The 27,392-nt window shown below is 42.0% G+C and overlaps 1 protein-coding gene across 1 annotated transcript; it reads right to left on the reverse strand.

The window, feature by feature from the left end:
• Positions 1-187: 187 nt before the first annotated feature.
• On the reverse strand, positions 188-27,392 carry LOC112647368 (myosin-1). The gene is made up of 41 exons (XM_025428375.3): positions 27,355-27,392; positions 27,067-27,097; positions 25,748-25,793; positions 24,968-25,191; positions 24,733-24,876; positions 24,463-24,619; positions 23,340-23,367; positions 22,479-22,593; positions 22,299-22,391; positions 22,106-22,169; positions 21,353-21,451; positions 21,158-21,261; positions 20,870-21,008; positions 20,571-20,689; positions 20,332-20,481; positions 18,277-18,447; positions 17,384-17,693; positions 17,217-17,287; positions 15,489-15,576; positions 15,289-15,406; positions 14,872-14,995; positions 14,651-14,787; positions 14,296-14,551; positions 11,761-12,003; positions 11,492-11,668; positions 10,525-10,670; positions 10,355-10,445; positions 9,883-10,272; positions 9,114-9,240; positions 7,805-7,923; positions 7,464-7,660; positions 5,789-5,972; positions 5,345-5,510; positions 5,132-5,256; positions 4,393-4,701; positions 4,104-4,307; positions 3,468-3,593; positions 3,207-3,377; positions 2,846-2,950; positions 2,636-2,731; positions 188-744 (listed from the first exon to the last, which is right to left on the reverse strand). The coding sequence occupies exons 4-41, from the start codon at positions 25,169-25,171 to the stop codon at positions 592-594; spliced, it is 5,820 nt and encodes a 1,939-aa protein (XP_025284160.1). The 5' UTR covers positions 25,172-25,191; positions 25,748-25,793; positions 27,067-27,097; positions 27,355-27,392; the 3' UTR covers positions 188-591.

Genomic DNA, 27,392 nt, shown 5'->3' on the forward strand with positions numbered 1-27,392 from the left:
TTTGTGGAGTATTTTTGAGAGTCCCATCCAAATGTTTTACATTTTTCATTTGTTTTATGTAGGTAATTAGTGTTTTGATTTATTTTTATTCAATCTTGAGATCAAGAATTTCCTACCATCTTATGAAGGAAATAAATTATTCCATTAACAGATAACTAGCTGATGTTTTACCCAGTGAGATTTATCAGATATTCTATGTTCTGTATGTGTAATGCCCGCCTCAAGACTTCACCTGCTCCCCTTAGGGGCAGGTGTGGCTTCGGGCACTTATTAACAGGGATTGGCCTGGCTGCTTCTGTCATGTTTTATTCTTGGTGACTAAATCCTGCTCTATAAGATACAAGCCAAAATCTTTCTTTCTCTCTTTCTCTTTTCTCCCTCCCTTCCCCCCTTCCTCTCTCTCTTTCTCTCTCTCTCTCTCTTTCTTTTCTTGATGCAGTAAAAAGATTAATTGACAATGTGGGAGGGAAAAAAGAGACAAGTTATTTGCGGATAAATTTTTTATCTGCAAAATACTGAAGTAGAAAACAGAGTGACAAAGATGTTCACATTTTGTGCATTTCTTTGGTCACTTTTTAGCATTTGGTTGAATCACTCTTCACTTATGATTTTCGTGTGAACCTCCCGGCTCTTCACCCGCAGCTTGTTGACCTGGGATTCGGCAATGTCAGCCCGCTCCTCGGCCTCCTCCAGCTCGTGCTGGAGCTTGCGGAATTTGGAGAGGTTGACGTTGGATTGTTCCTCCTGAGAATGAATGGAGATGTGTTTAGGAGGGAAAAAGAGTTCAGAATTTCTAATTTCTTAGATCAGTGGGTCTCCAGTTTCTTTTACTTAAAAATGCTTCACTCTAGTAAACCTTTTTTTAAAAAATGCTCTTGATTTTTTTTGTATTAATTCTTCTCATCCTTCTTGAACTCATGGATAACAAAGGGGAACAGGTAACATTTGCCGACAACATTTCTAAAAGTTCTCCTGTTTAACATGTAAACATCTTAGAGCTACTACTAAATATATCAACTTTCCAACCTCTTTTTTTTAGCCCAGAGTCCAGTAAATGTAACCAAATCTTCTTAAAAAAAAAAACTAAAACCTAAAAAACCTTCTAAAAAATCTATATCAAGCTAATAGCCTTGAATATAAATCACTGGCCCTTGAGTATAAAATATTGCCACTTAATGCAGTGTAGAAATGGAACAAAACTTGTCTCCAAGAATAGTCCTTCAGTAGTCTTAGATTACGTTCAAACAGATAAGCAGTGAATATGGGAAGGCCAGCTGGGGTTTAGTCTTTAGTAATTGTCCTTTTCAAAAAGGCTCATTGACAACTGTCCAAAATATGGCATCAAAATTTAGAAATTAATAAAGCTTAGGATCACTAAATAATAGACATGAATAAAACTTCAGATCTTCCTGTTACACATGAGGGAAGTAGGGGCTAGAGACACATTAAGTCTCTCTCTCTCTCTCTCTCTCTCTCTTTCTATGTCCCCCTCACTTTCACTCCCTGCCCCAGATCTTAGGGGTCAGCAGAAAAATGAAAACCACTAACCAAGAGAGGAACCACTAATTTGTGATGAGTAAGTGTATATATATCCATACTTACATACTTAGAAAATTGGTATTTATTATTTCAAATAAATCATAGGCTGGGGAAATGAGGTGAGGTAGAGTGCCAAGAATCTATTGGTTCAAACATGACCAAGACCATTTGAACTCCCAGCTTAATTGCTTTTAGTTGTCACCTTCACTTATGTAAATTATGGTCTTTCAAACAGTGTTCCCAGAAAAGAATTCTTGTTTCTTTCTTGCCCCGTGACTCTGTTCCTCCCTTAGTTCCTTAGTCGCACCATTCATTGTCACTCAAACCATGAACTTGATGAATTATCCTTGATCTCCTGTCACCTTCCCAAGGCAACCTGTTAGCATATCCTATAGTTTCTCCTTCCAGAATGTATCTTGAATCTCTCCACTCTTCTCTCTCTGCTCCAGTACTGCCCCTAAGGCAAACCATGGGCCCATTGGAAAAGCCTCCTATAATGTCTCCCTGTCCCTGCCTGTGTTAGCAGACAATCCATTCTCCACCAAATAGCCAGAATATTCTATTTAAAAAGTATAGACCAGGGCATGACTGAGCAGTTTAGAACCCTCCCGGGGCTTCCCAGTGTCCCCATTGTACTTAGAATGCGATCCAGACTTCGTACCAGAGCCTCGAAGACCCTGTGATCCAGACTTCTTACCAGAGCCTAGAAGACCCTGTGATCAGCCTTCTCTCTCTCTCTCTGTCTTTCCTCTCTCTCTGTCTTTCCTCTCTCTCTCTCTCTCTCTCTCACACACACACACACACACACACACATCAGCCACATATCTACTGCTCTCTCCATTGTTCTTTCTGCTCCTTGAACTGTACTCTTGAACACTCAAAAGCATTGGGTTGCTTTTCCCCTTCCCAGGAACAGTTTCCCTGGCTCATCATGTTGTTGGTTGCTTCTCATTCTTCAGAATGTAGTTGACCCTTTTCCTTTGATCCTTCCTCATTGCACCCTCATTTCCTTACCTTTCATCCTTCCAACTAAGCTAGCTTGGCCATACCTAAGACCAGGGGGCTGTGTGGTCACTCCAGGGGCTTCTGAACTCACCGCTTCCTCAGCTTGTCTCTTGTAAGCTTTCACCTTCGCTTGCAGTTTATCCACCAGATCTTGGAGCCTGAGCACGTTCTTGCGGTCTTCCTCAGTCTGAAATAATATTTTGAAGAGTGAGCCCACGAAAGTACAAATGTTATCAACATTTTATTGTACATTAGCTTTTTATCCCACGCAGTGAAAACCTAGATAGGCCATTTTCCTTACCTGGTAAGTTAGTTCTTTCACTCTCCTCTCATGTTTGCGTAGACTCTTGACAGTTTCAATGTTGTGCTTCTGTTCACTTTCAACTTCTCCTTCAAGTTCACGGACCTACAAGAAGGTAAGCATTTTAAAAGTCATTTACTGTGATCTATTTGCTCAGTGGATTTCTGCTTCTTCCAATGACCTGTAGTGCTTCTTTTACCCTGTTTTATATATAATTTTGATGCACTTGTCTCATTGTCCTTGGGCAACAAGGATCATTTCTCATTTGTCTCTGCATGCCCCACTCATCCAGCAGTACAGGGTACTCAAAATACTGCAATGGGTTGAAATGAGGGGGAAATACACTGATCAGAAGACCCACCCTGGCCTCCAGTTTCTGGATCTGTTTCTTCCCGCCCTTCAGGGCCAGCTGCTCAGCCTCATCCAGACGATGCTGCAGGTCCTTCACCGTCTGCTCCATGTTCTTCTTCATCCGCTCCAGGTGGGCACTGGTGTCCTGCTCCTTCTTCAGCTCCTCAGCCATCATGGCCGCCTGATCAGCAGTAAAACAAAACCAGTTGAGAAAGGGAAGCAAGCACATCGAGATTCAAGTTTGACCACCACCATGCTGCCCTCTGCTCACGTCGGTGATGGCCTTCTTGGCCTTCTCCTCTGCATTGCGGGCTTCCTGGACGATGTCCTCCATCTCTCCCTGGATCTGGGAAATGTCTGTCTCCAGCTTCTTCTTGGTGTTGATCAGGCTAGTGTTCTGGTTAAAATATCAAATTTAGCAATATTTAGTACATGACAACAAAATTAACATACCAGATTTCTAATGAACTCAAAAACTAGTTAAGTTATTAGTGTCCCTCTGTGTTCCATAAATTATCTGAGATGACAGTGTATTTTTAAAAGACAGTCAGGGATGCCTGGATGGCTCAGGGGTTGAGGTCTGCCTTCGGCTCAGGGCATGATCCCAGAGTTCTGGGATCGAGTCCCACATCGGGCTCTCTGCATGGAGCCTGCTTCTCCTTCTACCTGTGTCTCTACCTTCTCTCTGTGTCTCTCATGAATAAATAAATAAAATCTTAAAAATAAATAAATAAAAGTCAAGTCTGGATGTCAAAGTATAGTATAAGTATTGTTGATACACAAATATTAAATGATTTAAGTTTTACCATTCATGAAACATTGTGAATATATTTTTAGATAATGCTAAGATATGAGCAGGGATTTCATTTTCATCCTTTTGTGTTTTTCACTATTATGTTATGCTCACCTGAGTGTGGAGGAGCTGGACGCGCTCACTGGCATCCAGGAGCTCCTGTTCTGCAATTTTCCTGCTCCTCTCCGTCTGCTCCAGAGTGGCCCTCAGCTCCTCAATCTCAGCCTGAAGCAGGTTGGCTCTGCGCTCCACCATGGCCAGCTGCTCCTTCAGGTCCTCCTGGCCCCGGAGGGCGTCATCCAGGTGGATCTGGGTGTCCTGGGGAATGAATCATCATTGAGACACCTCGTTCTCAGGGCTGTGGTCACCCCAGTCACCTTGAGGCCCTCTTTTGAACACTTACTTTGAGGATGCCTTGGGTATTTCTGTAGTTCCTCAGGGCCTCTGCAGCCATGCGGTTGGCATGGTTCAGCTGGATTTCCATCTCATTGAGGTCTCCCTCCATCTTCTTCTTGAGCCTGATGGCATCATTCCTGCTCCTGATCTCGGCATCCAGAGTGCTCTGCATCGACTCCACGACCCTGATGTGGTTTCTCTTCAGCTGGTCAATTTCCTCATCCTTTTCTGCGATTTTCCTGTCAATCTCAGACTTGACTTGGTTCAGCTCCAGTTGGATGCGCAGAATCTTTCCCTCTTCATGTTCAAGAGATGCCTTAATGACAGCAAGAGGTGATATTAGCAGGGAAAGGAAGTTTGTAGTATTCTAGAAATAGGAGTTCTTGCTCTTGTGCTGCCATAACACATCTTTATACCATTGTTCTGGAGATTTCTACAGTATGTTGTTTATTTTATATATTTTTATGTCCCTGGCTAGATAGTGCCTGTGAGGGTGGGGACCTTAACTTATTCTTTTTATTCATCTTTGTTTTTTTCAGTGTCTAGCACAGTTCCTGACATACAGGTGTGGTAGTTGCACACATGGTCAGTTCTCCATCCTCATGGAGTACATGACTGTACTCATGACTGAGTACAGAGTCAGAACTACTTTTCTTTTCTCTTAATTCAAGAATTCATCAATTCTTGCATGCAGTGGACTCTAATTCCTCTTGCAATTGTTTTAGAATGCGCAATAAAATGTCTACCTCTGCCTCCTCTAAAGCAGCCTGAAGTTCAGTCTTTTCCTGTTCCACTTGTTTCTTTATCTTCTCCAGTTCATGGATGCGTTTCCCTCCTTCTGCAATCTGCTCAGTGAGGTCAGAAATCTCCTCTGTTGGTGAAGAAAAATATAAAAATTTATTCAGTAGGGGAAAACATTTTTCAAAGGCTTTGTTTAGGAAAAGGTGAAGTGTACTCACGTTGCAAGTTCTTATTTTCCCGCTTCAGGGTTTCAAGTTGGTCTAAAGATTCCTCATAAGCATTCTTAATCTTAAACAGCTCTGTGCTAAGGGAACGGGACTCCTTTTGGGAAGCTTCAAGTTCAGCATGAGTTTCTTCATACTTCTGTTTCCATTCTGCCAGGATCTGAGGGGCAAAGAATGGTCCAGAAATTTAATAGATAAAGCTTGATGGGATGGACACCATCTATTCTGGCACCTGTCAGAGTGGAAATGATCTGAGACTGACAAATAGTTATGAATGAGAAGAGTAGAAACCACAGGTGTTGTCACCATCCACTGCTGGCCATGGAGCAGGAGTTACTGAGAACAGCCCTTAGGGAGTTTGAATAAGGCACACTGAGGGTAACAGGCTGGCTTTCATTGTGAGCTGAGTACAGAAGCAGAGGCTACTACATGAGTTACCTTGTCGAAGTTCCTCTGCTTTTTGTCCAGGGCGGCACAGGCTGCATTGGTTCTCTCTACGTCAATCATGAGGTCCTCCACCTCATTCTGGAGCCGCTGCTTTGTCTTCTCCAGGGAAGCACATTTGGCGTTCACAGCTTCTACATGCTCCTCAGCATCCTGTAGACGCTGGGCCAGCTTCTTTCTAAAAAGTGAAATAAGGACAAGAGAAGTGAACAGCCATTGGCAGAATTGGATGTTTCGAAATAGGTGCAAAAGAGTGATTTCCATAGCCAGACTCCTAATACTACTTTTCCAGGTTGTTTTGTAGGGCCAGGTCTGTATTAACCCATTCCCACTCTTCTACAAACTAAATACTGAAAACAGACCAAATTTTAGCATCACCATACTTCATAGTCTGGTTTCAAGGCCATCTGTGATCAGCCTAAGCCCACATTTTACCCATCATGGTGACTAGTTCATTCTTCCTCCTTAGAATAATAATAATACCTGCCTTGAATTACTGTTGTTTATGTCTTATCTCCACTGAATTTTCATCTCTAGAGGGTAGAGTGTATGTCTTGCTAATCTTTGTTTTCTTGTAGGCTGTCACACAGTGTAAGTGCTCAAATATTGGATGAATTGAATTCAAATGAGTGAATTCAACTTCAAATCAAATATACTTGAGTTTGTCTAATCATGTCCCATATTTTTTGTGGCTGTTTAGTAATCATTTAATAAAAATAAACTTTTCCAAATTGGTATCAACTTTGCTTTGTGAGCTCCACTCAGACTCTCTTCTAAGGCATCTGCCCACCGTGATTCCAACTACATGGTTGTATAGGAGTCACAGGATAAACAACTAGATCTCTCCCAAAATGTCCTGTTGAATGAGTAGGTTTCTTCCAGTCCAGATTCTCTGTCTTTATAGTTCTGTCTTGAACTGCTGATAGCATTGAATATTTGGTCCTGTGTGAAACTATGTGTTTCCTTTCTTATTGCAGAATTTATGCTTCTTTTTAATCTTTAACAATATATGCCTTTGTTTCCCTACAAATAGCCATGCGTTTACATCTCTGAAGGAGAAGCTATGTTCTGAAGCCTGATTACTTTTCCCTTACACACCTAATACCTGGGCTGATTTTCCCATTAATGGCTGAGAGGGAAGAGAGGCACAAGAGAGTACAATTAACCCTTACTCTGTCTACACCTTTGTAGACAGAATGATGTCAAAAGTTCCTCTTTTTAGAAATGGTCCTGTGCAGCCCAGGTGGCTCAGCAGTTTAGCACTGCCTTCGGCCGGGGTGTGGTCCTGGAGACCCAGGATTGAGTCCCCCGTCGGGCTCCCTGCATGGAGCCTGCTTCCCCCTCTGCAGGGAGAAGCCCGTGTCTGTTCCTCTCTCTGTGTGTGTGCCTCTCATGAATAAATAAATAAAATCTTTAAAAAAAAAAAAAGAAATGGTCCTTCAGCTGCCTCTTGCCTTAGGTGCTTTCTCTTTCTGCCCTCTAGCTTGATTTCTTTAACTGCAGCACCTAGAGTGGTTGTTTGTATTGTATTGGTTTATGTCTGTGCATGTTTTTTCCTTAGTTTTAAAATTTGTTTGGGGGAATAATGGACATTTTCCCATACAGTGCTTATGACAGATGCACTTTGTTTAACAGAGATATTTGAATTTCAGCTAGGACTAGGACATACTTGGCCTCCTCCAGCTCCTCTGTGCGCTGGATGGCGTCCGTCTCATATTTGGTCCTCCACTGGGCCACCTCACTGTTGGCCTTGGACATTGCCCTCTGCAGCTCGGCCTTGCCCTCCTGCTCCTCCTCATACTGTTCCCGCAGCAGGTCACAGTCGTGGCGGGCTGATTGCAGGGCATGAGCCAGAGCACTCTTGGCCTGAGAATATAGAGATCAGAGACTTAATTTGATATCTTTAAAAGGACATTTAGTCCCTAGGCTCCTATAGGTCATCAGAAGAAAATCTGTAGAAGTAAGCGAAATACAACCTCAAAAATAAGGACAGTGACAAGTAGGGTTTACCTTTATCTCCTCTTCAAGCTGCCTTTTCAGTTCCTCGATCTGCTGTGTGAATGCTAGTTTGCCCCTGGAGAGCTGAGAAACTAATGAGTCCTTTTCATCTAGCTGGCGTGAATATTCACCTGTTAAGACCAAGATAGAGCAAACTCAACCTCACTTTGGAAATCAGAGCTCTGGATTAAAAACTGGAGCAGGGAAAGGGAGTGGAGTTTGAAACACATTGGAGAGTACAGATTACAGGAAGCTACCAACCTCCACTTCAAATCTGATGGGCAGATCTACATAAAAATGAGAAGTATGGAAAGCTTTGAGGCTGATTACATAGTTATGAGCAACACAAAATATTTTGGAGGATATTTAAGATTGTTACAGTAGAAATTGGTCAAGAAGCATATAAAAATGTTAATACTTAACAAGAATCACAGCTTTCTTTTTTCCATACCATTAAATTATAGAAGGATCTTAGAAAAGAGACTACAAGGAGCAATTCGATTCTTTGAGAATACAGGTTTTCTTTTTCCATGAAGTGCATTAACTACCCGTACAACAATAATAAAAGCCTGACTTTGAACTTTGTCCTAGAAAGAATAATATTTGAATGAATATGAAAGAGTAAAGTGGTTCTCCAACACTTTGATCTGCCTATTACTTTAAAAGCCCAGATGACTCATGAAATAATTTCCATCTTGTTACCTCTCACTTCGGGAGGTAGAACTTTGGTAAAAAGTTGAATGGATTGATTAAGGGACAGAGTAAATGCAGAGACTCTCCAATTTGGATGGTCAAAGCTCCACAAACATCACTTAAGTCTCCTGGGCTGGGTTGTAGTGCTGAATATTTCTCTGCGTGACTGTGCAAGCTAGCAGCAATTGGCCAGACTTCAGGAGGAGAAGTGGAGTAAGCATTCCTGGATAGTCATTTCATCACTGACATAGTCTGTCATCTTTAAAATGTGGATTACATTACACAGACCGTTGAGGGTAATAAAGTAATAAATAACTTGTGCAGGCATTTTGAAAAGTGCAAAGAAATACTGTGAAGCAACACTTTTAATTTGCTAACTTTGACGGAAAAATCTACTGTAAAATGTGTAAAAACAAAACAGCCTAGATTTCCTTAATGAAAGTCACAACTAAGAAAAAAAAGAAAGTAGTCCATGCCAGCAGTCAGTGATGTATTCATAGTAGTGGTGGCAGGTACCTCCCAGGGGGGCAATAAAATGTGACCTCAATAGGTCAGTGCAGTGTTTTTCAGCAAATTAACCATCCACGGGAAATTTGTCATTCAAGGTCAACACTGGTAAGTGGCCCACCTGATTCTGTCTGCAGACGCGCTCTTTGAGCCGTCAGGTCATTGATTAGCCGTTGCTGCTCCTCTTCCTTGGTCTTAAGTTCACTCACCTGATCTTCTAGAGTGCGACACATCTTTTCAAGGTTCCCCTACATTCAAAAAGTAGTAGAAGGCATCTCAAGCAAGTATTTGGACCACAGGAATTTTCCATAATCCAAGTATTCCATAGGGGCTGGGACACTTATGTGTTTTGAAAATACACTATCTTTACAAACAAAAACTACAGAGGCCTCAGATTGTGAAGGAAAGAATAACAAATGCCATAGTCTACCCATGCTACCAGTATACTGCTTTGTGAATTAAGTCTTCACTCAGTTGGCTTATCCTTGATATGAGAATAATGATACTTTCTTCAATTCTTGAGATTTTTTTTTGAGAAACAAATTATGTATTTGTGCTTAAGAGGAAAGAAAAACAGAAGCCTCATCAAGGTGAGCAGTTTTTAAAATCCCAAAATGTATAGTTGAGTTGTTGTGTGTGGTTTTTTTTGTTTTTGTTTGTTTTTGTTTTTGTTTGGAAGAGCTTAACTTTCTGCTCTACTGTTCTGTGGATTTGGCTGTTCTCACAACAAAGAGTGAGCACTTTGCCCATCACACCGGAGGTGCCCCTTGCTCTGGCCTGTCTCCTGCTTGTACTGCTTGTAGTCTCCTCCTGACAGTTACTAAGGAATTGTGAGCAGCTCACTCACACCTGTCTCAGAAATCTCTTTAAGACTTAAACCACGATTATACCTTGGCTTTGGAGACAGTCTCCATGTTACTGGCAAGGTCATCAATCTCCATCTTCATCTCGCTCTTCTCCTTCTCCAGCTTCTGCTTGACCCTCTGCAGGTTGTCTATCTGCTCCCCGAGCTCGGCCACGCTGTCCGCGTGCTTCTTTCTCAGTGTAGCCGCTGTGGCTTCGTGCTGCAGGGTGGCCTCCTCCAGGTCCCTGCGCATCTTCTGGAACTCGGCCTCCCGCTTCTTGTTCATCTCAATCTGGGCAGATGTGGCCCCGCCAGCTTCTTCCAGGCGCTCGCTGATCTCCTCCAGTTCCCGGGAGAGGTCAGAGCGCTGCTTCTCTGCTTTGGCCCTGGAGGCGCGCTCTGCCTCGATTTCCTCCTCCAGCTCCTCGATGCGGGCCTGGGAGTGACACATGGACATTAATGCTGACTCACCGCAGCTTTGATTCCTGTAATGCACAGAAGTGGAGGCTCTTCCTCACCTGTAACTCCTTGATCTTTTTCTGTAGCTGCATTGCTAGAGCCTGCTCATCCTCAATCTTGCTTTGCAGATTGCTCATTTCAAACTCTTTCCTGTTAAAAGAGTACTTTATGTCAGTCACAGATATAATAAAAGTAATTTCCCCATGGAAGTTTTGTCCTCACTGCTTACTTTTTGAGTTTCTCATCAAGTTGCTGTTTGTCATTTTCGATATCCATTGTGGATTCTTGAGCCAATTTTAGGTCTCCCTCTAGCTTCCTCTTTGCTCTTTCTAGATCCATTCGGATTTTCTTTTCTTGTTCCAAGGATCCTTCAAGCTGAAAATTAATAAGGCACGAATACAGTTCCTGGAACGTTACCATCCTTTACCCCAGGTTGGACTTGTAAACATTTAACTCCTATCTAATCAGCACCTTATATTGATTTTTCTCTGCATAAGACAAATTTGCCCCACGCATTCCATTGTCTTTGCTGCTTACCTAGTCCAAAGAGTCATCATTCAAAATGTGAACCATACCTCATTACCATATGATTACAGTAAACTCCTGGGGAGATGTCATGCCTTCTGAATTTCCCCACTGGAAGCCATGGTGATCATTGCTTCACCACACCATAGCAACATTTCTAAACCATGACTTTTGTCAGTTCCTCCCTTACTGAGACATTTTCAGTGGGTTCTCTATTTGATATTAGATCACATCTAAAGCTGAATTCATCTTCTGCATCCCTTATTCGGAATTCCCTTTCTCCCTGTGACAGGAAACCTTACGAATATTTACTACTTCTTTGCCCTTGCTGTGCTCCCTGCTTAGAGCACTCTCTCTATTTCTTCCCATAGCCATTTGCTTTATGAGCCCAGCCAAGATCCTTTTTGTTTTTGCAGCTTTTCTTGGCAAACACAATAACCTCCCTTTTCCCTAATTCTTTTTACCCATATTGTCTGTTACCTACAACTTTCTTTATTGATTTTTTTTTTTACTCCGTAGGTGTCCATCTTAGACCTTATAACAGGGATGATATCCTACACCACTTACTCATTGAAAGCTCTTGAAAAGTACTCATTACATCAAACGAATGTAAGCTCAGGCTTACTTAGTTGTTAAATTAAAAATTATCTTTTACATGATGTTAGGCTTACATCATCTACTTGTTGTTCAAGTTTGATTTTAGCTTTGGTCAGGGTGTTGACTTTGTCCTCTTCTGCCTGCAGGTCATCCAGGGTCTGCTGGTGGGCCTCTTGGAGGGCCTTCTTCTCCTTGGTCAGCTTTGCGATGGTTTCATCCAGGCCTGCCATCTCTTCTGTGAGGTTTTTCACCTTGAAAAATTAAAAAAGAAATGATACCTGCTCTAAAGCAGCTTAGTAGGGGGGCAGAATCTCTCTGTGGTGGAACAGAATATGTTTCATACCTTGTTCTCTGTGGCATGCTTCTCCTTTTCAACCTTGGCCAGGGTCAGCTCAAGGTCATCAATATCTTTCTTGAGCTCTGAACACTCATCTTCCAGTTTCCTCTTCTTGGCCGTCAGCTCAGCATTGATCTCCTCCTCATCCTCTGCTCTCTCAGTCACCTCCTTGATCTTCGCCTCCAGCTGGATTTTGGTTTTAATCAACTGGTCACATCTCTCTTCTGCATCAGCCAAGCTATCTGCTTCCTGAAAAGGGATAATAGATACTTTTAGATTTTAGTTCTCAGGACACTTTAACATTTTACTAATATTTTGAATCCAAACAAGTAAATTATGCTTTAAAGCCTTAGGTTAAGATTTATAAGCTTTTCCTCATCTAACATATTTATTGTGCACTTATTATGGCACTGCAGATTTTTTTTTAAAGGAATTTAACTCAGGGTTTCTGTTGAAATTATCTTACGCTTCTGTTTGCTAATGATGTAGTTCAGGATATACTCTCCCCAAATATGACACCTTGGCATATTGTGTACCATAAACTGAAGGACTTTGAGAAAATGGCAGAAACAGGAAGTCCACTCTGACCTCCTCCACTCACCTTTCTTCCCTGAAACAGGTTATTAAATTCCCATGTGAAAAGTACCCTCCCTGTACTAGGAGGAAAGAAGGAAGACATTCTTATCACCAGAGATGAGAGTTAGGGGCTGAGAAGGCTACATAAACAAACCTTGTTAAACTAACCTTTATCTTTTTTAGTTCTTCAACATTTACTATCCTTAGCTCAAACCCCTTTGTCTTGTCAATTCTTTACAAATCTATTGTTTGTCTAAAAGATATACAAGCTTCCTGCTCTGCTTACTTCTTTGGGACTTCAGTCTCTTGTGAAGGCTCCCTTGTACATGTAAAAATTCAGTAAATATGCATACTTCTTCTGTTAATCAGTTTTTTAATTTTCAAACCCAATGCCTGGGGGGTTCAACGGTTAGGCGTCTGCCTTCAGCCCAGGGCGTGATTCTGGAGTCCTGGGATCAAGTCCCATATTGGGCTCCCTGCATGGAGCCTGCTTCCCTCTCTGCCTGTGTCTCTGCCTCTCTCTCTCTCTCTCTCTGTGTCTCTCATGAATGAATAAATAAAATCTTAAAAAAAAAAAAAAAAAACAGCCAGGGACCTTAAGAGGGCCCAGGAAAACTTTTTCCTCTCATGCATGATGTCATCTATATTTAATGTGTTGGTATATGATATCAGATCAGTCACCTTTCTTTATTTAATATTTATTTCCAAAACCGCTTAGTGTATGAAAAACAAAATGGTTGGCTATCCAGCTGGTTGCTCAGAGGGAGGAATGATACTAGGAAAGTGACTTAAAAGGAAGATGATCCTACAAAGTAGCTGGGAATTACAGGGAACACATGGAAGAAAAAAGGGGAACCGAACATGTTCAAAGGTGGTGTGTAGAAAAGTAGCAAGCACGTTTCTCAGGAGAAGGAACAGGAGTTGGAATAGAAACTCTGCAGGGGCATAGGCCATGTCTCCTGCTTCAGGTTATATCCCTAGTGCTTAGAATGTCCTTATATAGTTATTAAATGTGGATAGTTGAGAGAATGATGCCGAAAAGAAGTCATACTCTTCTCAGAGAGGCCAAATTTAGATACACCATACAGTTATCCACTGGTTCTCCAAGGTGTGATGAACCTGTCCTCAATTTGGAAACCCCTGTTGTACATGAACTACAGGGAAAGACACAATGCCCAACCTAGGTATGTACAGATAGTTCATCTGTCTTTAAATTTTCTAGTTGAGTGTCCCAAGCCAATACCCACTGGACCAATATCGATTTGCTTCTGAATTCAGGGGACTGCAAGGTCACTCTCAGGATTTAGGTTATTGGTCTCAGTAGCATACTGAAAGTCTCTTGTCATCTGAGTCACATAAGTGAATTAGACAGTGGTGGTTAATCAGATATTTCTTTCCCCAATCTTCTGAATGTTTATTGGGATGTCAGAATAAGAATATCAACCCCAACTCATGCTTTGCTTAAAAACTGACACTATCTGTAGAAAGTATTGCCATTATCCTTGCAGTGACTCTATTCTTTCAGGTACTGGAGAGTTCCTAAAGACAGAGTTGAGATGAAGTTGCCAGTTGGTTTCATATTGGCTTCAAGTTGATGCATTTTCATCACAACATGTCCTCCCTTTTCACTGTGAATATCGTTGTTTTTTCACTGGTCTTATTTGCTTGTTTCAGTAGGGAGAATCTTATGGAACAAAGATCACCTCACTTTTTGCCTGCGTTTTGCTGGGAAAAACAATAGCAGGAAAGGGGAAGTGCTTTTGTTTTTTTCCTTTTCAACAGCAAGAGATCCTACCACAGTGCTTGGTAGTAATATTGTGTCTGGGATTGTGTAGAACTTCTAAGGAATTATGAATTAGGAAATATTTAGGAAAGATTGATAGTCCCTAAGTGAGACCTTTTTCCAGCAGCCACTGAACTGAAATATTAGCATCTGATTACAAAAAAATGGGCTCTGATACTCACAGCTTGGACCTGAAGCTGCAGGTCATTTTTCTCTTGCATGAGAGCAACCATTTTCTCTTCTAGCTCTTTCCTTTTGGCCTCAGCTTTTGCAAGGCTTTCTTTGGTCTTCTCAAACTCTTCCTTCATGTTGGCCATCTCCTTTTCTGTCTCTGCACTCTTGAGGAGTGGCTTGATCTTGAAATACAGCTTCATCCAGGGCCAGTGCTTGACATTCATGAAAGCACGGATGTTGTACTGGATGCAGAAGATGGACTCTCTGTGATAGGAACAGAAGTGGTCAAAGTCAGGTTCCAACAGGAAGCAGAGTTAGAAGGGCCTAAGCTGAGGGGGCTCAGTAGAGTATCTCTATTAATACCTTCTCTCCACCATCTTCTGGTACTCCACTCTTGCCAAGAACCCTCTGCACCTGGCCTGGGTTCGGGTAATCAGCTGGGCTAGCTTGTCATCTCGCATCTCCTCTAGGAGCCCCAGAAGACCAGCTTTGAAAAAGACCTGTGTGTTGGAGGAGTTGCAGATCAGACACTATACATAAACTTCACTGGGACACAGATAGTATCAGACTTTAGAGACCGTTACCTTGGTGTGACCAAATTTATACTGGGTGTGGTCCACATCGATGGACCCAAGGAGCTTCTCAGAAGCTTTCTTGCTGTCAATGAACTGTCCTTCTGGGATAGCACTTGCATTTAATACCTTGTATCTGTTTAGGCCAAACAAATAAATGATAGACCTGTTGTCACCAAGACATCTGCTACCCTTATTAGAGAAACAACATAGCCTTTGGGTAGTCTAGCAAACATAAATAAGAAATCATATCCATATCTTTATTCTCTGTATATTCAAAGGGTGTCAAACTTTGGTATGTCAATACAGTCTGTTAAATGTGTTTCTATTTTCTTCATTTATAATAGAAAGTATAAAGGATTTTTCCATCGAAATCACTAAAATGAGTAAAAGAAGCTCTTAAAATAATTTGCAGTGAGAGAGTCTGACCTCTGTTTGAAGTCTGCATAAAGGATCCTGCTTGGGAACCCCTTCCTGCAGATGCGGATCCCTTCCAGCACACCATTACACCTCAGCTGGTGCAGGACAAGTTCATGCTCCATGGCCCCTAAGAGGAAGAGTACACATGCCTTATTTCATGGTCTAAATCAAACATCTTGGAACTTGTTTGGGCATCAGAAGCGTCTTACCTGGTGTTTTGGTTTCATTGGGGATGATGCACCGTACAAAGTGGGGGTGAGTGCTCCTCAGATTGGTCATCAGCTTATTCAAATTCTCCTGTGGAATTTATGAATATTTGGTTTAAAACTGCACTGTTTTCATATGTTCATATTTACAGACATAATCATTGTGACATCTGTGACATAGGCTCAATTCTTTTTTTTTTTTTTAATTTATGATAGTCACAGAGAGAGAGAGAGAGAGGAGAGAGAGGCAGAGACACAGGCAGAGGGAGAAGCAGGCTCCATGCACCGGGAGCCCAACGTGGGATTCGATCCCGGGTCTCCAGGATCGTGCCCTGGGCCAAAGGCAGGCGCCAAACCGCTGCGCCACCCAGGGATCCCTAGGCTCAATTCTAACAGTATGTAATTATAGTATCCACTAATATCTAATTCATACACTATTTGAATAGTATCCAGATTTGAAATTGAGAAGAGTTATTTCTGAAATTTTCACATTCCCAAAATGTCCTCTTTCCTGTTTTTTGTGCATTATAAACATATTTTTCTATGAGTCGTTGAAGTGGTTGTTTACTGCTGCTGAATTTCCTAGCATGTGTTGTAGATTGAATATGATATTCTAAATGTGGGGAAATATTCTACCCATATTCTTTTGTCTAGAGTGTGGTCTGGCTTTATCAGTAATTCAGTGTCTTCTTCCAAATCTCTCATTTCTTCCTTTACCCTGCTTTCAATGGTATCTGCTTCTCTATTGCATTCGTATTCCTTATAGTAACTACAGAGTTTTGTCCTCCTGCTCATTCTACAGAAAGTGGCCTTGTAGTGCCTCCCTCTGGGAACTGGCAAAAAACCAACAGCCATGCTATGAAGTGTGAGAAGTGTTCCAAGTTGTGGAAACCCTTGTTTTTCAGAATAACTAAAGTTCCCATTGTTACAGATGGGATTGTCCAAAGAAAAGTAAATTTTCCTTCAAGAGCTGTTTCTTATCACATCTAGTTTTTTATGTATTTATTTTTTTGTTTAGAATCAGCCTCAGGGCACCTGGGTGGCTCAGCCAGTTAAGTGATTGCCTTCGGCTCAGGTCATGATCCCAGGATACTGGGATTGAGCCCGCATCAGGCTCCCCACTTGACAAGGAGTCTGCTTCTCCCTCTCCCTCTGCTGTTCCCCTCGCTTGTGCTGTCAGTCTCTCTCTCTCTCTCTCTCTCTCTCTTTCCCCCTCTCTCTCTCTTTCTCTCTCTCTTTCTCTCTCTCTCTCAAGTAAATAAAAATCTTTTAAAAAAAGAAATCAGCCTCCAATTCCTGACACTGATCTTCTGTCTTCAGCTTTCAAAATCCACTCATTTCAGTTCTGAACTAGGATACACTTAAGCACATATATCATTTGGAGGCTCCCACAGCTTCCAGCAAATCCCGTGTTTTGCCTAGTCCTGTCCCAGTAGAACCTTCTAAATGTCAAATGACCTTATTTCCTGGACCCCAGATTTAACTTTGCCATCTGATGCTGACTTCTGCAATCCACTTTCATCCCTCTCTCCCAACACCTTGTCTCCTATATACTGAGCTGTCTCTTCCAGACAACCCCAAACTAAGACTCTGTCCTACCACCACCAACTGACCTGTCTCTTTGAATTATATCCAGTTCTGGAACCCTTGCAAGATAACTTCCCTTCCCCAACAAATACAGGGGAATTTAAATTCCCGAATCTAATAAGACAGAGCAAAGGAAGTTTGTACCCTGAAGAGAGCAGACACGGTCTGGAAAGAAGAACCCTTCTTCTTGCCGCCTTTCTTGCCACCACCAGCCTCTAAGGGGGGCAGAGAGAGCACAAGCAATCATAGTATAAGCTTCCTCAGTGTATGTTTTATACATCAGGTAATGGATGACTTCTTTTGGAACGTACCTGCTTCAGCAGCTGTTGCCCCAGAGAAGAGATTAGCTAGAGTCTTCATTGCAGACTTCTGGTATAGCCCGACAACAGTCTCGTTCAGGGGGTCCTTGTTCTTGTCAAGCCAGCCACCAATGTTGTAGTCCACAGTACCCGCGTAGTGGATCAGTGAGAAGTGTGCCTCAACCTTGCCTTTGGCAGGCTTGGGTTTCTGGAAATTGTTGGACTTCCCAAGGTGTTGTTCATACAGCTTGTTCTTGAAGGAGGTGTCTGTGGCCTTGGGGAACATGCACTCCTCTTCTAGGATGGAGAAGATCCCCATGGGCTGAAAGGATGAAAAAAAACAAATGTCTTTGAATTTTGTCTGCTTGTAGAAATATGTGACATCATGATCATATTTGAGTAAATTCATCCTTTAATTTCTTAGTTAATGAAAACTCACCCCTTGGGTTAGAAGTCACTAAGGAAATATTTATTGTGTGCTTGTTGAAATTCAGGTGCTGTGTCAGGCTCAGTAATGCAGTAGCCAGGGAGAAGAATGAAGGTCATGCTTTCCTGGAGTTTATGTCTAGTCCCACAGCTCCACAGCCCTGTTTCTCCAAGTGTGACTTGCAAACTGGTTGCATCAGAAACACTTGGTGGAAATTCAGATTCCAAGGCTCCATCCCATACTTATTAAAAAGTTTTTCTAGCAGTGAGGTTTAAATATAGGTTCTTGCATTGTGAACTGTTGGGAAATAGAGTTCTGGATGCTAGAGAAAATACTCACTCTCCTTTTATCAGAATATCTCCCTCAGAGTTAGCAAAAGAAGTTTTCCTGATTTTGTTTACATGTAGAAATCTTTTAAGATTTTTCTCTTAAATACTGTTCAGCAGTATAACCTGTGACCTGAAAAAAGCAAGCAAACCTTCTCGATGAGCTCAATGCAGGCAGCCAGGTCCATCCCGAAGTCGATGAACTCCCACTCAATGCCCTCCTTCTTGTACTCCTCCTGCTCCAGCACGAACATGTGGTGGTTGAAGAACTGTTGCAGTTTCTCATTGGTGAAGTTGATGCACAGCTGCTCCAGGCTGTTAAACTAAGTAGAAAATACAAATTAACTTTGATCTTTTAATAAAAAGCTTGTCTTCGAAAAGGGCTTTCCTTGTTGGTGACCTGATTACCGTCTTAGGATGGTGTGACTCTCTCCAGCTGAGGCAGGCCCCTTTCTCCTTCCTGCCTTTTTCATGGCTATAGACAAGGACTTGTCCCCGCCCTTGTTGGAAGTATCTCTTAAATGGGAATAAATAGTATCTGCGTGATGTTTTCCTATGCAATAAAACCATTGTTTGGTTTTTACAGTGTCTACTTTTGTTGATCAGAGGTTTCTTAGAAATCTGCCTCTTTATGATGATGTTGTATGGCTAGACAAGTTTCCCGCATCTGAGCCATTGTGGTCTGTATATTATGAATAACCAGGACTAAAAATTCAGTAGCTAGCATTTGTTGAACATGTGCCATGTGCTAGACACTGTGCTAAGTGCTTTGTATAAATTGTTGCAGTTAATTCTCACAGCCACCTTTCCACTATGGTCCTGTTTGCCCATTTCATGGATGAGAGAACTCTCTTAGTGAGATGAAGTAACTGTGCAAGAGTCTTCTAAGGGGGTGTGGCAGGGTGCCAGGCTTTGACATCCAGAGCCAGTGGCTGTAGCCACACCCAGAACTTGAGCAGGTCTGCTTTGCTTCACTGTTCACAACACCCAGAAAGAAACAGTTGGGAATGCTCTTGCCTAAGAGCAGTATCACTAGACATGGAAGTCAAGGGGTGCTGCACCATGGAGGAAACTTGCCAACATGCTAAGCGAAGAAAGCCAGTCACAAAGGACTACATACTGTATGATTCCATTTATATGAACTGTCCAGAATAGGCAAATCCACAGACACAGAAAGCAGATGAGTGGTTGCCGGCCAGGGGCTGGGGAAGGTGGAAACAGGATATGACTGCTTAGTGGGAATGGGGTTTCTTGTTGGGGTGATGAACGGGTTCTAAAATCAATTGTCATGATGGTTGCATATATCTGTAAATATACTAAGAACCACCAAATTAAGTACTTAAGTGAATTGGATGTTGCATGAATTATATATCAATAAAGTGATTATTTTAAAAACTCAAATTGGTTGCAAGTTTGCACTGTCTTTAGTTTTCTTATTTGAAAATGTGGATTGCTCTTCCTCTTCCTTCTGGGTGCCATAGTATTCCTTTCTTCCCTCGTGAGCTTGGGAATTTCTGGAAATGCTCTTGTCCCTCAAAGTCAGAAAATGTCCTTCAGTGTCTGTGTGTTTACTCAGAAAAGTGTAGAAATGTGACCTGTGGATCAGACACGTTTGAGATACTATCTCATATCCTCATATCTTCTGTAACCTTGTGTGCTAAGTTATAGGGGAGGTTTTCTTTCATAGGCAGATGATTTGGAGTTACTCTAAAATGCCATCTACATCCTCTATCCCTGGATATTGAAGAGCAGACAGGAATCCTACAGCTTGTCTTTGAATTTGTCACTGCCTTTCCTACCACCATCTTGGCTGCCATTACCTGTCTCTTCACCTGCTCTATCATTTACTGCGTGCCCACTGTGTGCTGAGGCTGTGCTCGGGGCTTTCAATTCAGACATCCTGTAACTGGCAGAAAGACCTTGGGAGTGGATATGCTCTCTGAGGTGGTAGTGCTTCACCTACAGGTCTTCATTGAGTGTGAACCCAATGATCAGTAGAACACCATTCCCAATTCTCCACAAAGTCACACAGGGAAGAACTGGACTTCTGTCCCCCTGCAAGGTTCACGCCCTCTCATGGACTTTTGGTCTTCTTTCCTGTGTCAACTTGGTTTGTAGTGCAGCTCTTTTTCATAGACCTTTTCCAATACTGACTGCAGCAGCAAGATTTTTAAACTTTTTTTGCTACAAAGTTTCTGCTAACTCACATCAAAGATCTCAAAGCCGGCAATGTCCAGGACCCCAATGAAGTACTGCCTGGGCTGCTTGGTGTCCAGCTGCTGGTTGATGCGGGTGACCATCCACAGGAACATCTTCTCGTAGACGGCCTTGGCCAGAGCGCCCACCGCATTGTACACCTTCATGGACAGAGTGGTGATTGTTGACGTATTAAAGACATGCTGAGGCGGCCTGGGATGTGTGTCATTCATTGAGGTCACGCACTCACCTGCTGCACAGTCTGGCCTTTGGTGACAAACTCGTTGCCGACCTTGACCCTGGGGTAGCAGAGGGCTTTTAGCAGGTCAGCAGAGTTCAGGCTCTGGAGGTAGGCCGCCTTGTCAGCGACTGTAAAGACACAATTCAGGCACCCCACATGACCCACTGTGGGCTCCCCCATTCATCAGGGCAGAATGGTGAGTAAACCATTTTATAGAAAGTCTCTATGGTGGTAAATTTGCATACATTCATCAGAAGCTCAACTGTAAAGACGACATGAATTTAGAATGAGCTTTTTGTCTATATTACCTTCAGTGCCATCTGGCTCGGCCTGCTCCTCCCGCTGCTTCTGCTTGAACTTCATGTTCCCGTAATGCATCACGGCCCCCGTGAGCTTGTAGATGGAGACTCTTTCATCAGAGGTGAAGCCCAGGATGTCAATGGCACTCTACCAGGAGAGGTGACAGGACAGAAGGGCAGAAGATAGTAATTTATTTAGGAAAGTTTATGCCATATCATTAACCATGCCTATAAAGGGCTGTTATTGTCATTCCCATACATAATGGATTTTTAAAAAACACTGTATATGTAACTTACATCTGTGGCTATCAGCTCCTCTTGGTCATCAATGCTGGGGACTGTGATCTCCCCTTGACTGACGAAAGCATAGTCATATGGGTTGGTGGTGATCAGGAGCATTTCTGGGTACACACAATTCAGGGTATATGTTTTACATTGGAAATTGTTAATATAACATAACCTTGTAGCTTGCAAATTTAAGCTCCTTCTTACCGATTAGGTCTGGCTTCTTGTTAGACATGATCTGGTAAAAAATGTGGTAGCTTCTTTCCGCTTTCAGCTGGAAAGTAACTCTAGACTTCTCTAGAAGATCTGGAATACAAAGTAGACAAGGGTCAGGGGGGAAAAACCATGAAGTTCCTGAAGTGATTTTGGAATTTGGGATGATTAAAAAATCTCAGGGGCCTATTGAGATTTCAGCTGAATATTCATATAAGTTACCACATTTTGAGCTCTACAAACACTATTGCAGTTTCTCTTACCACCTCTAGAAAAAAACTGAAGTACGCCTAGCTGGAGACATAGACATTTCTCATGTAGAATGTCCTTGACATTTGTGATATCATTGTTTCTAGAGAACCCATCCCTCCCCAGGGTCTTTTCTCACTTTATAATAGAGGGACCACTACGAGTAATGTTTATCAGGCTAGGAAGCAATCACATATTCTCAACCAGGAGGCAACTCATTTACCCTAGTGTTAGTGTTTTCTCAGAGAAAATTGAAATCCATTCTAAGGCTGGAATTCTTCAGACAAGCCCAGTGGCTCCTGGCAGTTCTTACTAAATCATAAGGCTCATGGCTGGGGATAAAGCACACTGGGCTATGGATGAGACTGCATTAACCACAGGCATGTTTGGCAGGAGACTGGTGTTTCACAGGCTCCAGGCTCAACAGGAGCTGCAAAATGTTCCTCCAGACCATCATTTGTCATTTTCGGGTTCTGTTTAGGAGGTCCTCTTACTTACATGTTTCAATATCTGCAGAAGCCAGCTTCCCTGTGGTACCAAAGTGGATTCTAATGAATTTACCCTTGAAAAGAGAAAGATTATTTAGTATTAAAAAGTTGAAGCACACAGAAGGATACAATTGAAATAATTCAGACACGCTATCTCTGGCATGTAAGGGCTGAGAAGATCCCTCTGTGACCAGGAGACTTACAAAGCGAGAGGAATTGTCATTCCTCACAGTCTTGGCGTTGCCAAAGGCCTCCAGTAAGGGGTTGGCACTGATGATCTGATCTTCAAGGGTCCCCTGCACAGGCAAAGAGCAGCCCTCATTTCTGGGGCTCCAGACTCCTGAGAGCCCAAGAGTCTTGAGCCCCTAGAGCCCCAGACCCACCTGTATTTTGCCAGAAGTAACTTCCTCCTTCTTCTTGTCCCCAGTGACTGCAATTGTTGCAAAGTACTGGATGACACGCTTCGTGTTCACGGTCTTCCCCGCACCAGATTCTCCTCTGGCAAAGGGAGACAAAATATACGTGAGGAACTAAGCTATGCAGCAAATTAAAGTACTTCCATCATCAGCGTTTACTACCTTATGCATCTTTCTTTATATGTCTTTGTCAAGTTTCTCCTAGCTCTTTCTCTTCAGCCTACTATAGCTCATAATATTTCTGTTGCTTTGCACTGACAAGAAGCAGGGAAGTTGATTCAACACACATTTCTTGAGTGCTTAAAATGTGCCAGGCTCTCTTTTAGGTGCTGTGGCCTGGGTGTGAGGGGTCCAAAAGGTAGCCACCCAACAACTATGTGGGAAATGAGAGAGTAAAAAAAAAAAAAATGTATATGTTCTTTAGTTTCCTTAAAGACATGGCTCAAGTGAAGTCTTTGAAGGACTAGACATTTCTCAAGTAGGCCTTAAAAATAGGCCACTGGGGAAATTCCCAAAAAGCTCAGTGTTCAGAAGGCTGTATGTTGTTCACTGCCATGTATTGGGTTCTGGCTATGCACAGATTTTACATCTCTTAACTCTCAGAAAAGTTCTGGACTGCTTTTAAAACTGGACTAGCAAATGACAAATTTGGGGCATTGTTAATTTACATTCAGATGCAGTCTGAGCCCTATAACAAAGTACAAGCAGTGTCCAGCTCCAGACTGATCAGCCATTGCTTCAGTATGGGAGCATTAATTAATTTCTTTTGGTTTGTCATTTTCCTAGTGTGAATAAAATACTAATATGTCCCAGAATAGTAATACATACGTGATTAAGATGGACTGATTCTCCCGATCTAGAAGAAAAACAGCCGACAATCAACATCACGCCAGTTACGCAAACAGAACTTTCTATAGCGAAACACCTTGGGTGTTAAGTATAAATATTGTGTCATTTTAAATGGAGACTGAAATATATTATTGTAAAGTTATATATGATATTATTCTTAAACCTCTTAAGTAGAAGAGAAACATAAAATGTTGTTATATCTTAAATTCCTTAAGTCCTCATAGTACATGTACCATTCTGGTTTAAAATAGAGCAGTATTTTCTAAAGCCAGACACATTCTTTAGTTGTCAGCCATGGATTTCAGTAGCATACTATCCACTGATTTCTGCATAGAACTGAAAAATGGAAAATACATGAAGGGTTTGACTGTAGTTTAATAGGTTTAAATAGTGTTCATCAAGCCAAGGTTGAGATTTAGTTTTTAAATGAGTCAATTGGCCTCACAAAGAAAAAAAAATCTTATTTCCACAGCTTGCAACCCTAACTCTGATCAGGGTTTCCAAAAAGTATACCATCAGGTCAAAGAAAGATCAGATGAGGAAGGTGCCTCAATCAATCAAAATAAAAATCCTTCTAAGAGGGGAGAAAACAGCAACCTTGTTTTCTGTACATGTAGCCCCCAAATATCAACTTCATTCAAAGAGAGAATATCTTCTATGAGATGGTTTCTGATGACTTTAGACCTAACAATACTCCTAAAAGCATCAAATTTGTAGTCAACAAGAAAATTAAGCACAAAGGGATTGAACATATAGTTTTCATGTCTATTCAATGTGAGCCCACTGTTACTTAATCTTAACCATTGTTACTTCCATCTATACCAGAAATTACGTATTTCCAAGACGAAAATTATAAGCAACTTAAGATAAATAGGAATGGAGCAATAGCATGGCCTGGTAAAATCATGGAGGTCGAGTCTGAAGAGCTAAAATTTCATTACAGCTTTGATGGCATGTACATCTGTGTGCTTTAGTTACCTCTTCTGTACATCGTGGGGGGTGAGGGGGTAGATTATATTATCTCTGAAGTCCTGTTTAGCTTTAGCACTTTGTGATTATAGGTGGTAACATAATTTGTTTGACAAACACTTGGGCCACTCACCTGTCAGCATGAACTGATAGGCATTGTCAGAGATGGAGAAGATGTGCGGCGGGGCCTCCTGGCGCTTCTTGCCTCTGTAGGCCGTCACCACCTCTGCGTTGTACACTGGCAGCCACTTGTAGGGGTTGACAGTGACACAGAACAGACCTGAGTAGGTCTAGACCAAAAAGAAAAAGAAGAGAATATAATGATTTCATGAGGATTTTAATAACCTGCTTTTCAAAACTCTTAACCATCTGCACGAGCAGAAGGCCATGAGAGTGAACTCACATAGATCATCCAGGCTGCATAACGCTCTTTGAGGTTGTACAGCACAGCAGGCTCGTGCAGGTGAGTCATCATGGCCATGTCCTCGATCTTGTCATACTTGGGAGGGTTCATGGGGAAGACTTGGTCCTCTTTCACCGTCAGAGTCTGGTAAACAGGGAGGACAACCATTTATGTCAATTGTGAGATCATACAAAAGTACTGATCAAATGTGGCCAGCTCCAGGGACTCTACTCACTGCTCCCGCTTCGGTCTTCACTGTCACTTTCCCTCCTTCTCTGCTCTGGACAGTCCCTTTCACAAAAGATTCTTTGGGCTCCGCCACAAAGACTGACGTCTTGGCATCAAAGGGCCTATTCTGGGCCTCAATGCGCTCCTTTTCAGACTTCCGGAGGTATGGAGCCGCCTCCCCGAAAATGGCCATTTCCTGGTCTGAACTCATGGCTGCTGAACTCACAGGTCCTAGAGGAGATGAAGCATTTCACATTAGAGACTGTGGACTGTCATGTGAATCAGTAAGTCTCCAGATATTGGTATGATACCTCATGGAAAACCCACTATTTAGCATTGGGCAAGGTAACTTTCTGCAAATTTTTAAGAGATTTAAGGAAGCTCTTTCCTAGGTACCTTCTTTTTCTTATTTGTTAGGTATCATGTTTACCTAATGATTCTAATGGCAGCATACCTTTTTTAAAATCAAATTTGAGATTTTTAGCAAGAGAATCTTATTTCAGATTTTCCCCCCTACAGAATGTTAATATTCTGTTAACAAGCCAACAAGTCCATTAGCAGTTTTCTTGTTGAGATGTCACCTCGCCAATGCTTGCATCCGGAATGAGTCTATGTGCATTGTTCTGAAGGCAAGCCCTCCTTCCCTGTCTCCCTAGCACCGTTTCCTGAAGTACAGTTATTAGGTATTTACTGAGACCAGCACTTTCTGAAAGGTTGCTAAGTGACACAGATCCATCCCAGAGGCTCTCATATTCTTCTCCACGGACTGGTTAAGTCCAAATCTTACCTTGTTAGCAAGTGAGAAGATGCAGCCTGGTTCTCTCTAGACAGTTCTGTAAAAGAGAGGGGAAAAGCACTTGAGTAGTTAGCCAAAGGCACCCACAAAATCCCATCTGTGGCATGGCTGGCTTCTAAACAGAAGGCAACAAAAGCCATGGATATAAAACATGCAGTATCCCAAGGAGCAGTACCAGAGCTAGCAGCTGCAGCTGACGCGGGGCAGCGTGGCCAATGTCCCTCTTGAAACCCATTGCCTGGTCCCGCTTACTTTGGAGCTTTTTAAAGCAGGGCAAGTCAGCCTCTTTCCAAGGGCTCTTATTCTCATACCATAATTTTGACAGATTTGGCTTTTTCCCTTGTCTTTAGTATTTCTCAAAGACTTACTATAAAATATTATTATGTTTTCTTGCTTTATTACTGAAATCTCATAGAAATTTCACAAAACTTTCTTTTCAAGATCCATTCATCTCTTGTCACTTTAATATTCATTAATCCTGTCAATAATGTTCATAGGCAGGATTCCTGGGTGGCTCAGTGATTCAGTGTCTATCTTTGGCTCAGGTTGTGATCCTGGGGTCCTCGGATCGAGTCCCACATCAGGTTCCCCGAAGGGAGCCAGCTTCTCCCTCTGCCTACGTCTCTGCCTCTCTCTGTGTCTTTCATGAATAAATAAATAAAATCTCAAAAAAATGATCATAGGCAATTTATTTAATAATAATAAAGATATTTTTCCAGAAAAACTCAAAACACTTTTGTGAACCTTTCTACATTTTCCCATCCAAACTGCAGGGATTTGGATAACACAAAATGCTTTGTCTTGCTGAAGATTCTCACAGTCATTTTTCATAGCATTTAAATATTTTTTGCACTTATGGACTGTGAAAGAACATGCAGGTTTAAGCCACTTTTCCAAGGCAAGGACTCAGTTCATTCAGACATCATCTCAGGGTTTTATATGTTATATGATGCAGAGGAAAATCTGTAGTATAGGAAATTTACATTTTCTCTATAAATGAATAATAACACCAAAATGTTGTATTGCCTATTGTAACTCAGTTATTTAAAAGACAGATCATAGTGCCAGAAATAGGAGGAAAAATGTGTATAAAACTCCTCAAGACTCTTGAGAAAGCATTTTCATGTATTGCAGAGGACATAAATTAATGAGAATCAGTTTCTAAAGTCCCTCTCAGAATTTTTCAAGGGAAGCATGATCAGCCATGAAATTAAAATGCTTTCATTTTATAACCCCCTGAGCACTCTCCAAACACCATAGAAGATTTCTTGCACCCTGTAAAGAATGAGGAAAAAAAATTGGTATCTTACCTTAGAGATGCAACCTGGAAGTGGATTGGAACTGTAGGGAAAAAAAAAAAAAAAAAGCGCAAATTTCTTCTGGTTAAACTCTAGCCATTCCCAATAATACCATAATTCTTAAGTGAGAATCAGGAAATGACTGGGAACACGAAAACATCTAATTAAAATTGCTACAGAGTAAGTTGGTGCTTCAGTGGAAGGGCTGCCAGAGGCAGTGGGAGCCAGGATGTGTGACATGCAGGCAGCCAGATATCACTTACTGTCCTCAGACAGAGCCCTGTCCTCACACACACTTACCTTGAAGCTTTATGAGGAAAGACAAGCCATACCCATTC

This window comes from Canis lupus, chromosome 5 (assembly GCF_003254725.2).
Source record: "Canis lupus dingo isolate Sandy chromosome 5, ASM325472v2, whole genome shotgun sequence".
Lineage (NCBI taxonomy): Eukaryota > Metazoa > Chordata > Mammalia > Carnivora > Canidae > Canis > Canis lupus.